This window comes from Anopheles gambiae, chromosome X, assembly GCF_943734735.2.
Source record: "Anopheles gambiae chromosome X, idAnoGambNW_F1_1, whole genome shotgun sequence".
NCBI lineage: Eukaryota > Metazoa > Arthropoda > Insecta > Diptera > Culicidae > Anopheles > Anopheles gambiae.
The window spans coordinates 21,851,978-21,865,381 of NC_064600.1; the positions used below are offsets into that span (position 1 = coordinate 21,851,978).

The 13,404-nt window shown below is 37.5% G+C and overlaps 1 protein-coding gene across 11 annotated transcripts in view; it reads left to right on the forward strand.

The window, feature by feature from the left end:
* LOC4576145 (lachesin) overlaps positions 1-13,404 on the forward strand; it is a 233,599-nt gene that overhangs the window by 44,584 nt on the left and 175,611 nt on the right. For 10 of the 11 annotated variants that reach the window (XM_061641127.1, XM_061641132.1, XM_061641138.1 and 7 more), the window contains one exon: positions 2,953-3,173. In XM_061641127.1, coding sequence (XP_061497111.1) covers positions 3,113-3,173 — 61 coding nt within the window. In that variant the 5' untranslated portion in view covers positions 2,953-3,112. The remainder of the gene's footprint in view (positions 1-2,952; positions 3,174-13,404) is intronic. The other variant, XM_061641102.1, reaches the window with a different exon arrangement.

Below are 13,404 nucleotides of genomic sequence, written 5' to 3' on the forward strand. Positions count from 1 at the left end.
AACTAGTAATTGCGTGGTTATGTGGTCGTTTAGAATGTTAACAGAAAAATGAGTTTCGTTATGAAATCCTAAGGATTTTGGAAAAATGTTGCCACATTTCACAAAATAATGGATTTTTCGGTCACTAAGTAACGGAATGGCCCCATTTAACTTTTAAACCCTTTGTAAAAGGCTAAAGAACATGTCACTCTAATTTAAATAACTTAAATACTTTTAATTTGCCCTATGAACCGCATTTTAGAGCAATAGCACCACTATTGGTACTACCACCACTATAGGTACATTTACCCTAATTATTCAACTACGGAGAAGGAAGCCCTGGCTATAATTTGGGCAATAAGGAAGTATAAACCATATTTATATGGAAACAAGTTTACCTTAGTAACGGATCATAAACCGTTAGTGTTCATTAAAACGTCGTTTAAAAACTCAAAAATACTCAACTGGCGATTAGAGTTAGAGCATTACGATTATGAAGTGAAGTACAGACAAGGAAAAACTAACATTGTAGCTGACGCGCTTAGTCGAATACCACAAGAAATTAACGCTAATGAAACATCAACACAAAATTCTTTGTTTGTTCAGAGGCACTCCTTGGAAACTAATAGACCTGAAAGCACTATTTCTGATGGGACCAATCATTCAGCCGATGATTCAAGCGATCATTTCATCCACATATCAGAAAGGCCTATTAACTATTATAGAAATCAGTTGATTTTCAAAATGTCCGATGCAGGCGCATCGATGGTAACGGAAACACCCTTCCGGAATTTTTAAAGAACAATAGTAACAAAAAGTAGATTTGAAACAGAAGATATCATATTTCATTTACAAAATTTCCATAATGGCAAACAAACAGCGATTCTAGCACCAGAAACAATGATTCAGCTAATACAAGAAACGTTTAAAAATAATTTCTCAATCAAAGGCCATTTTGTAATGACACAAACTATAGTCGAAGATGTATCTGATGTTGAAAGACAAGATTTTCTTATATCTTCAGAACACGAAAGAGCACATCGCGGAATATCAGAAGTTGAAAGTAAACTTAGGCGTGCTTATTTCTTCCCGAGTATGCAAAAGCAGATCAAACAATTTATAAACAACTGCGAAATTTGTAAATTACACAAGTATGAGCGCAAACCATACAACATAAAGATATCTCCGCGACCAATAACTAGTAAACCCTTAGAAAGGATACACATGGATATTTACATTATTAGCAATGTGAACTTTTTGTCTTTAATAGACTCGTTTTCGAAACACCTACAAATGTTTCATATAAAGAACAAAAATATTGTACAGGTACAGAGAAAGCTTTCCCAATATTTTGCTCAATACGGTATACCGAAAGAGATTATAACTGACCACGAAGCAGCTTTCAGATCAACCCAACTGAAAAATTATTTAGGTTCATTAGGTGTAGTATTAAAATACGCTTCATGTTCAGAATCGAATGGGCAGATCGAAAAAACACATAGCACAATTACCGAAATTTACAATACCAACAAACACAAATATGAAGGCTATGACATAAAATCCACTATAAGAATAGCAGTAGCGTTATATAATGATACTATTCATTCAGCTACTAAGTTCACTCCAAATGAACTGACATTTAATCAGACAAACAACAGTAATCCAGCACAGATTTTAGAAACATCTAACCAACTTTTTACGGAAGCCAAACACAACTTAGAAAATGCAGTTAAACGACAATTGAACCAAAACAACAAGAAAACATCTCCACCACTCTTAAATGAATCAACGGACGTATTTGTAATTCCAAACATAAGAACAAAAACCCAACCGCGAGCAAACAAAACTACAGCCAACAACGTTAAAGAAAGGACTTTTGAAAACAGCAGAGGAGTAAAAAAACATAAAGGAAAGATCAAACGATTCTTCTTCTTCTTCTTCTTTGGCTCAACAACCGTTGTCGGTCAAGGCCTGCCTGTACCACGAGTGGGCTTTGGCTTTCAGTGACTAATTGATTTCCCCCCATAGCAGGATAGTCAATCCTACGTATGGCGGCACGGTCTATTTGGGGATCGAACCCATGTCGGGCATGTTGTTTAGTCGTACGAGTAGACGACTGTACTACGAGACCAGCTCCGATCAAACGAGATCAAACGATTAAGAAACTAAAAAAACAACAACTTAATAATTTTCCAAAATAATTATAAATTTACACTTGAATTTCGATTACAATCAATTTATTTGAATTCCGATGTAGTTGTAGTAAGACCAACATTTAATGATATTTTCCGATTTTAGATTAGTAAAATCTTGAAAATCAGTCGACAAAAGTATCTTTCTTCTTCCCTTGGTGAAGTAGTAATGATTAGTTAGGAATGGTTAGGGAATAGTTAGGATTAGTATTAAGAACAACTATTATAACGTTTATGAAAAAAAGTGTTATGATGAGCTTGAGTTCTAGCTACTCCCATCAGACGAGGACGTCTTGAATCTTAGCCCCGGAGGAGTTATATACCAATGAGTAGGCATATCAACGCTGCTCCATAGAAGAGGACTGCACCACGTAAACAGACCGTACGACACCGTTAAGCGAACGTGTGTACGTGTGTGTTAGCTAAGAACGGTTCGGCCGTTCGTCGTAACCGTTGGACACGCTCTCTTTTGTGCGAACTGAACGAATAAAGACCTCATCGAGCCTCGACTCATAATTATATATATATATATATATATATATATATATATATATATATATATATATATATATATATATATATATATATATATATATATATATATATATATATATATATATATATATATATATATATATATATATATATATATATATATATATGTTATATTACATATATATATATGCATTGTATGGTTCAATAACTTTTACTTTTTTTTTCAATAACTTCCACTCTTATGAAACTGTTAATTTCATAAATAAAACTTTTTATTTCCTTGCAGCAGTGATACGACAACTAATATAACAATTATCCGGAATAGAATTTTTGGCATTGATCTTCGTTCGAATTAAGTGCAGGTTCATTAAAATTAGCTAGCAATCTGTGTTGTGCGATTGACTTCCAATTTAAAAACAAAAAATTGTACATTGGTAGTTTATATAATGCCATTTAACCAGCTCATAACTGCAGCAATGGTTGTTGCTGTTTTATCAAACATTAAAGGTAAGTATTATACATTTTTGCTTAAAATATTTGATTATAATCAAGTAGGGTAAATGAGTCAATCTTCTTCTTCTTCTTTTTCTTTGGCACAAGAACCGTTTTCGGTCAATGCCTACCTGTACCTGTACCTCTACTTGTGGGCTTGGCTTTCAGTGACTTTTTATTACCACAGCAAGATAGTCAGGTCTTTGTATGGGGACACATTCTATTCGGGGCTTGAGTCCATAACGGGCATGTTGTTAAGTCGTACGAGTTGACGACTTTTTCACCAGACCGGCCCAAATGTACCAATAGTGGTGCAATTTGTAGGGGATTGGGATTGCGATTGCGAGTGGGATTGGGATTGGTCACATCACATTCAAGGTGAACATGAAATGGTGAAGTTGTTCATCAAGGCGCATTAAGGGGATCAGGTGATAGAAATTGGAGTATTTTATAAATTCGTCACTTGACATAAGGTCTCCGGGATTCAAACCTTTTTTAATGTGTTTTTGTACTTGTTCATGATTTTTATGGACAAATTATTTTGGATTAAAAATACTTTTTATACTAATATTAGCCTTAACGATTTATTATTTCACGTTTAACCAATTCAGTGTTCTGACGAGTGCGATTCGTGCATTGCTATTGTTTGCCGTTTCAATTCAACCGTCGCGTGGGTGGAGGGGAGGGAAATAAAACAATCATAATAACATATTTTGTACATTATCTTTTGTGTAACGCAACGGTTTGCAGAATAGGAATGTCGTGGGACTGTTAAAAAGTAAAACATACATTGAACAAGAGTCTTGCAGTTTACCATAATAAAACCAGTGTTATTCCGTTAATACAATACTCTAGCGCTTCCCTCTCTCGTGTTATGTCCATCCGTGACCTTGGTATTATACTTGACTGTCGTCTTAACTTTAAACTGCAGCTTGATGAGGTGCTACTAAAAGCAAATCGAACCCTTGGGTTTATCTTACGTTTTACCTCTATTTTTAGATATCAAAGCTTCTTAAGAAAACTTTATTGTGCTCTGGTAAGGCCTCTTCTTGAATATGCAAGTATCATCTGGAATCCTCCCACTATTGATGGCTGTTCGAGAATTGAAAGCATTCAGCGCCTCTTTACCAGGATTGCCTTTCGTCGTTTGTTCGGTGCTGCCTCACTACCTCCCTATGAAACGCGATTGCAGTTATTCAATCTTCACTCCTTAAGCTTCCGCCGCCAAGTGTTTCAGGCTTGTTTTATTGGTGGCTTATTACTTTCTGCTACTGATGCTCCTGATTTACTCTCGTCCATCTCGCTGTATGTTCCCTCTCGTTCTCTTCGTCCACGTGATCCTCTGTCAATTGAAACACGTCATACTCTTTATACTTTCAATGACCCTCTTCTGTCCTGTTTCAGGTTGTTTAACCACTTTTACTATCTCTTTGATTTCGACTCCTCTCTTAACTCTTTCCGTAACCATATTTTTTCTTCTAATTCCCTTTAATTATTCTCCTTAGTTTTCTATTACTCTCTTTTTTTTTGTTTTTGTTAAGTTTATGATAGTCTCTACGCTCTACTCTTGTTTTTTTTTCTTTTCTTTTTTGCTAGGTCAAGACTAGGTTAGTTAGGCTTAGTTTTTCATGAATTATTTTGTTTATTTGTTAGTATTAAATTAGTTTTAAGTCTATTATATTTAGCCTTGATGGCGGATATTGTATGAAATAAATGAAATAAATGAAATAAATGAAATGAAATGATTCACAATTGTTTGGACATATTTAAGGATAGCAATAAACAATGTTTTACAGTCAACCATCTTTTATTTGAGAGCCGATTGGATTACGAAATGAGAGTGATTTTTCCGATTGGAGCAGGGGTCTCCAAACTACGGCCCGCGAGCCGCATGCGGCCCTCAAGAGCTTAAAATGCGGCCCCGATGACTTGGCCAGATTTAGAATAAATATTAGGTTATTTTGACTTTTTCAAAAGAAATTGTATTTTTTTTTACATTTCTTAGACAAAAATCAAGCTTTAGTAACACGAATCTGTTCAAGTATCGTTAGTATTTTGTTATAAAAATGAGATTTAAACGTTCACTCATCAATTATAGGTAACATCAAATGGCCCTTAACATAGTGATTTTTGAAGCAATCCGGCCCACGAGCTGAAAAGTTTGGAGGCCCCTGGATTAGAAGGAGTACACTGTATTTGACTTAAATATTTTCACATTCCCTTATTACCTACAAAACCAATATTGAAATAATTGATTGAAATAAGATCAGGCTATAATGGTGGTCGAGAAGAGACCGCGTATCGCGAATTTTCGAAGTCGAATCACGAAGTGTCCAATCAACATATTTAAGATGTTCGTATAATGTTGCGTTTAAAAAAAATTATAGTCATTAACTAAATTATTTATTTGATATTGAATAGAGATCTGCATATCATAGGGACTACCTATACTAGTAGTAGTAGAGATGTTTATTGTGGATATAAAGAAAAAAAAATACATATAGAATCGAACGTTCTTTAACATTGGGTACGCAATGTGCTCTCCTCAATAATCGGGAATTTTTATAGCATAGCTGAGTAGAATATATGTTGTTTGCTGATTTTAAATCTGAGTATATGGGAAAAGTGCAAAAAAACCCATGCAATTTTAGACTTAACCTAAAAACATATATATCTAACCTATATCTTAACCTACATTTGCTAGACCTAATCCTTAACTAGATAGAGAAGAGGAGAGCTTTGTACAGAAAATTATAAACTCATTTTTTATGCTTAGATACGTTGTTCAACTAGTTGATTAATTATGCTAATTGAGCTCTGGCGACATTTGTTTGCGGAATTTACATTTAAATTTCCTATAAATTCTTCCATTTTTACTAAATTACTTCTTTTGTGTAAATCGTTTGTGTTATGCCAAGGTGGTAAGTTTATGATCATTTTTAATATTTTGTTTTGTCTAACTTGAAGTTTTTTTCTATGAGAGTACGCACAACTAATCCATGCCGGCGCTGCGTACGTCAGAATCGGGCGTATATAAGCCGTGTAAACTAATTTTTTGTTTTGCAAATTTAGTTTTGATTTCCTATTTAGGAAAGAATATAAAATTTTTAGTAATTTGTCTACTTTTTCTAATTGTTTTTCTATGTGGGTTTTAAATGTCATGCGTTTTTCTAAATGTACTCCAAGGTATTTAACTTGATCTTTCCATGTAATGTTTCCTTGCATAAAGCTAACTTCATTACTAGGTAATTTGCGTAAACTAGTGTTTCTTGTGAAGAAGATTGCCTCAGATTTATTTGCGTTTGTTTTGAGCTTCCATCTATTGCAGAACTTGGCGTATGCTTTCAATGTACCATTTAAGGCTTTGATTATTGAGCTCGGACTTCTGGCCGTAGCCGCGATTGCTAGGTCGTCTGCATATAGATAATTTGTACAGTTGTTTGTAGAGGGAATGTCAGAAATAAATATATTAAATAGTATTGGCGATAATATACTACCTTGTGGTACTCCCGCTAAGGGTTTAAAGAAATTTGATTTAGTGTGCCCAATATGAACTGAACTTTTTCGATTGCTGAGAAAGGACTGAATTATTTTTATAATATACGTAGGAAAATTATATTGAATTAATTTATATAACAGGCCGTCATGCCAAATGGAATCGAAAGCTTTTTCAGTATCTAACAAAACTAAACCAGTAGATCTTTTTCTATTCCGATTTTCTATAATATAATTTTTGAGTCTATGTATCTGATGAGTTGTTGATTTTTCGGGTTGAAAACCAAATTGTGACTGTGGGATGATATTGTTAATGTCTGTATGAGAACGTATATTGCGTGCAATAATTTTCTCAAAAAGTTTACCTATGCAACTCAGAAGGAATATTGGTCTGTAGTTTCCAGGATTAGAATGATCTTTTCCGGGTTTTGGAATAGCCACTATTTTTGCTTTTTTCCATTGTGAAGGAAAGTATCCTAGTTTAAGACAACTATCAAATATTATTTTGAGGTAGAGTACTGCCTTTTTAGGAAGCATTTTAATCTCTGTGTTGTTAATTTCGTCACAGCCTGCTGATTTTTTATTTTTAAGATTTTTGATTATGTTCATGAGTAATTTTGGTTTAACCAAGTAACCTGGATCCAAGGAGTGATTTTGGTTTCTAGCAAAGAAAATTCTATTGTTTTTTGTAACTTTCCTTTCCATTGGACTATTTCTGTTGTAAGTTAAGTAATGAGAGTTTTCAAAATGTGTTTTGAGGGCGTTACATTTTTCAGTGGCTGTTAGGAAGATGTTGTTTCCTAGCTTTAGCGTTTGAATAGTATGTTGCTTGTTTTTAACTATTTTTACAAATTTGAATACGGGACTACCTATACTAATTATTATGTATGTACTGAAACGTTAAGTAATGAAGAGAAAAACATAATAACCTCTTATTCCCGCTTCTACTAATCCCCTCCCCCCCCCCCTAAACAATTCCACTCCCCCAAACCCCGCTGCCAACTAAAAAAGAGGCTATATCACATTGGGATTGGGATTGAGATGCAAAGATTCGAATCCTAACCAGGATTGGGATTCGAAGATTCGAATCCCTTCAGATATTCATTTTTTTCATCAATAGTATAGATGTGCTAAGATAGCTTTAAAGTGTCAGGGAAATAAATGTTTTCATGTGAAAATCTATTAATAGATCAAAAGAAATAGATTGTTTGCTTTATTTTTATAGAGATTTAGAGCCGATTGGCTTCATGCGCCTCTTTTAATAATTTAAATAATTTTATACTTTAAGTCTAACATTCCTGTTTTGCCAGCCATTTGTGGCTTATAAATTACCTTATACCGGATAGACTCATTTTCCTTAAAGCTTTTATCTATTGATTTTATTAAACATGTGGTTTTGGTTAGAGTGCTTTGTAAATGCTGGTTATAGAAAGGAATTTTAACGCTGGCAATCGCTGTCTGGTGAGAGGATGGTGTTGATGCTGTGGTCCAATTTGCAGATGATGCGTTCCGCAGTAAATCCATGGCATTCGGTTAATATGTGATGGACGGTGATGTAAACGCCACGATGTTTGATGGTCCAGTTTATTTGTGGTGGGTGGTAGTACCTGGGGCGACTACCGATTTGGATTAGTTTGGTGACTGAGAAGAGTGTTTGTTCTGTTAGCGTAGTGAAATCGGCGTTTGACCTTTGGATAAGGGCATAGGCCTTGATGTTTTTCTCCATCATTCGTCCTGCAGCTGCTACTATCTTGTCGGTTATGATGTGGTCGAAAAGTTGAAGTCCACTTTCACACAAAAGTGATGTAATAGGGCTCGTGATGCAAACCCCAGTAGCATAACGGATGGCGGTATGGTAGAGTGGTGGATTCAAGGTGGAAATTCAAGAACTTTTGCAAGGTGCAGAGAATTCAAATCGAATGGACTGTTCCATATTTTGAACCGTACAAAGAATGAACTGTACACTAGTAGAGAAAGTTCGTTCTATGATTAGTGGCAGTGGCGTTGGTAAAGAGTTTTGGGTTCCTGCGGTTCAAACAGCAGCATATTTGGTAAATCACAATCCGGCTAGTGCACTGGGTAACGACACCATTCGAAGTTTGGGAAAATCGTAAACCAAATGTAAGTAATTTGCGTACCTTCGGCAGTGTTGTGTTTGTGAATGTACCAAAAGAGCAAAGATGGAAGCTCGACACAAAATCGTGGATAGGTGTGTCTATTGGGTATGTCTCTTGTGGGTATCGTGTATGGCTTTTGGAGGATAAGAAAGTCGTTGTTGAGCGGGACGTCCATTTTGTGGAAAATTCGAATTTTAGTGAATTGGTAACATCCTCGCGGTTAAATGGCAACAGTGACGAATTTCTTATCTGTAGGGTTTGGAACGGACCTATCAGTGATAGTGATGTTGAAGATGATGTTGTCTCTCAACAACCGACCGTAAATGCCGACGATCCTGATGAAACCCTGGCTGAAAATGTATACGAAGAAAGTTTCAGTATTTGTGTTGGTGATGGTGAAGATAATGTCGAAGTGAAATCGCTTAAAATTTATAGTGAACAACGAATACGAAAGACACCTGCATGGCATAAATACTACAACATGAACTACACAGGCTTTGCATTCAATGCATCAAGCTATCATGTACCGACTTCGCATACGGAAGCGAAATCGTCAGTAGATTGGGAAAAGAAGAAAGCTCCAATCCTCGAGGAGATGGATTCTCTTACAAGAAATCACACGTGGACCCTTTAGAAGCTACCACATGATCGAATTCCAATTACTTGCAGGGTGTTCAAAGTAAAGCGTGGGGAATCCAAAAATGAAGATCTGTACAAAGCTCGATTAGTAGCGCGTGGTTTCAGCCAGAAACATGGTACCGATTACGCTGAAACTTATTCTCTAGTAGCGCGTTTGGATACCGTGAGAGTAGTCTTAGCCATCGCAAATGATTTAAGTTCCATGAATGGTGGTTCATGAAATGGACGTAAAAACTGCTTTCCTCAATGAAACAAGCTCGAAACAAGCTTCGAGAGCTTGGAATGCAAGGTTTCACAGTTATGTCGAGAATCTAGGATTTTGTAGAAGTGTGAGTGACATGTGCCTATACATAAAGGGATCTGGGAGCAATACAGGGTTTCCCACGATTTATTGGTCAGTTCCCATTAGTTTTTGGTAGATTCCCACGTTTATTTGATCGTATCCCATAGATTTTTGGTTCGTTCTCATAATGTATTCGTATTTTCCGATTGGATATCAATACAATTGGACCAAAAAGTGTTGGGAAACGGTAAAAAAATCGTGGGAACGCACCATCAAAATATGTGAACTCACCAAAAATTTATGGGAACCAACCAACAAATCGTGGAAAACCATGTAAAGTGATCTTAGTGCTGCTTATTGGATGATCTGCTCGTTGTTGGTCATCAGTTTAATGCGGTCAAGACAGTGAAGCAATCTCTCTCGAAAGAGTTTGAAATGTTAGACATTGGAGAGGTTAAAACATTCCTTGGCATGAAGATTGAACGCGATGTGGAAGGAAAATGTCTCCGGATAAGTCAGCGAAGTTTTCTAGAGAATTTACTTCTGCGTTTCCATATGCATGAATGCAAGGCAGTCTCAACACCGATGGAGTGTCATCTTCGGCTGAAGAAAGGTGAAGATGCTGAGCATACAGACAAGCCATACAGACAGATGATTGTTTGTCTAATGCACGTGATGTTGACATCGAGGCCAGATTTGTGTGCGTGCGTTAGCTATCTCAGCCAGTTCCAGAGTTGTTCTACGGATGTGCACTGGAAGCATGCAAAGAGAGTACTCCGATACATCAAGAGCACGCTTGAGTATGGGCTCGTTTTTCGTGCGAAGGATTCTGCTGTAGTAGATTCTTGCTGATGCGCATTGGGCGAATGATCCGAAGGATCGACGTTCGTTGACGGGATATCTGTTCCGAGTATGCAGTGCTGCTGTAAGCTGATTGATAAGGAAACAGTCGACGATTGCGTTGTCATCAACCGAGGCGGAACTAGTGACGTTAAGTGTGGCTGTTTTTTCATGGAAAATGGCTTGTGCGGCTGTTGCGGGATCTGGAGAAAGAACCGGAGTTTACCACGAGGACAATCAGTCAACCATTCGAGTGGTTGAGGATGAACGAGACAGTGATCGTCTAAAGTAAGTCGACGTACGACATCGGTTCGTGCATGAAGAAATTCAGCGGAACCGTAAATAAGCTCAGCAACCGTTGGATTTAAATCTACTTTTAGAGAAGATCGCATGCTTAAGAGGACGATAGGTAGGACTTCAGTCCACCTATTCAGTCCAGGACTTCAGTGCCAAACCACAATAGTTTTGGTGGCACATTATAACGATAGGTAGGACTTAAGTCCACCTATTCAGTCCAGGACTTCAGTACCACACCAAAGTAGTTTTGGTGGCACATTATAGCTGCCTTGAGCTGTCGATATGTACGCTCGATTTGTCCGTTTGCTTGCGGGTGGTATGGGGTAGTGCCCAAGTGTGTTATTCCAAGCATACTTGCAAGGGTACGGAAAAGCTCTGACACAAATAACGTAAAACACAAATAGCGTAAAAAACTGAATGATCTTAGACTAGTACTTTCAGAAACTGAATACAAAATCGTAATATTAACTGAAACCTGGTTGAACAATAACATAAACAATGAGTTATTCAACGACGATCGCTATTCTATTTACCGATGCGATAGAACCACCACCAACAGCACTTTCTCCATCGGTGGTGGTGTTCTAATAGCCTGCTCTCGCTCTCTTTCATCTTGCGAAATTGCACCGACGGATCGAACTATGGAACAGTTATGGGTAAAAATTCGATTGGGTAATATTTTCGTTTATATCGGTGCCATGTATATTCCATCGTACAACGCATATAACGACATAATTGTTAACAAACATCTGGAAAGTATACGCGAAATTTCATCACGCATGAGAGATAACGATCTCCTGCTTGTCGCTGGAGATTTTAACAAATGGGACATTATGTGGTCCAAACTCAATCCAGCCGATGTCGAGGATGTACCATTGCGCTCCACTTTCATGCACTATAAACCGTCATCTAAGTCTCGAAATAATCATATTTTCATCGATGTTGTGGCAGCAAACGGCCTTTATGAATTAAGCAACGTTAGAAACTCCATAGACCGACAACTCGATCTAATTTTTGCTAACTCCAACGCCGCTGAGATCTGTTCTGCCGTGTCTAAATCCGAACCGGCCCTGCTCAAGCTCGACAATTATCATCCTGCACTCGAATGGTCAATACGTCACTATGATCCTCATGAGTCTAGCTCCCATCCAAGCAACACATATCAGCAACGATTAAATTACTCAAAGGCTAATATCGTCGAACTGGAGGAAAGAATAATTCTATTCGGTTCTACTTTAAACTGCTCCAACTTTCCATCTGTTGACGACGCTGTTCATGCCTTCACGATTTTCATGAAAGATGCTCTACAATCTTGTACGCCAATTATGCACCAGAAACGCTCTCCAGCATGGAGTAATAACAGGTTTATCATCCTCAAACGAGCCAAAAACAAAGCCATTAGTCGACACCGTTTTATGAAAAGTAATATCACTAGGGAAAATCGTAACAACGCGATACATGCATACCGTCAGTATAACCGATCAAGATATAAGAAATATATATCTTCAATCGAAAGGTACCTTCTCCGACATCCCCGAAAATTTTGGCGCTTCATGGACAGCAGACGACGCTCAAACGTAGTTCCAAGCACAATCAAATATAATGATTCCGTGGGCACGTCACCCGAAGTTATTTGCAACATTTTTGCTGAACGATTTTCCGATGGCTTCTCTACCCCAATTGTAGATCAAACGGTGATCTCAAGGGCCACATCTTACACACCTCTAAACATGATTGATTACACCATTCCTACGTTTGATATACGCACAGTAGAAAAGTGCCTCAAAAGCCTTAAACCCTCTACAGCTCCTGGTCCCGATGGTATTCCGAGTTACATCATCAGTAAATGCTATCAGTCCCTAGCACCTGTATTAACAAACATATACAACACGTCACTGTGTTCCCACGATATTTTCCCACGCTTATGGAAGACCTCGTGGATGGTACCAATATTTAAAAAAGGGGATCGCTCATGTGCTTCAAACTATCGCGGTATCACATCACTTTGTGCGGTATCAAAAGCTTTTGAGCTTCTGCTTTACGGCCCTATGCTACATCGAATTACATTATGGATAACCAACACGGGTTCGTACCCAAACGTTCAACATTAACGAACCTCACTGAATTCGTTAGTTTCTGCAAACGTAATCTCGACTCCGGAGGTCAAGTGGATGCTATTTACACCGATCTCAAAGCTGCTTTCGACCTCATCTCACACGACATTTTAATCGCCAAATTGCAGAAGTTAGGGTTTTCGGAACAAATAGTTAAGTGGTTGCATTCCTACCTCACAGAACGCTCATACAAGATCAAGGTAAACGATCATACTTCTAGAGAGTATCTTGGCACCTCAGGAGTGCATCAAGGCAGCAATTTGGGCCCGCTGCTCTTCATTCTTTATATAAACGATGTAGGGCAATTGCTCGCGGAACACCGTTTTCTTCTGTTTGCCGATGACGTTAAGCTGTTCGCTCCTATCAACGATACCAATAACTGCATCTGACTGCCAATGCCTCCTATCAACGATACCAATGAATTCAACACGCCATCAACCTATTTAGCATATGGTGCCGTG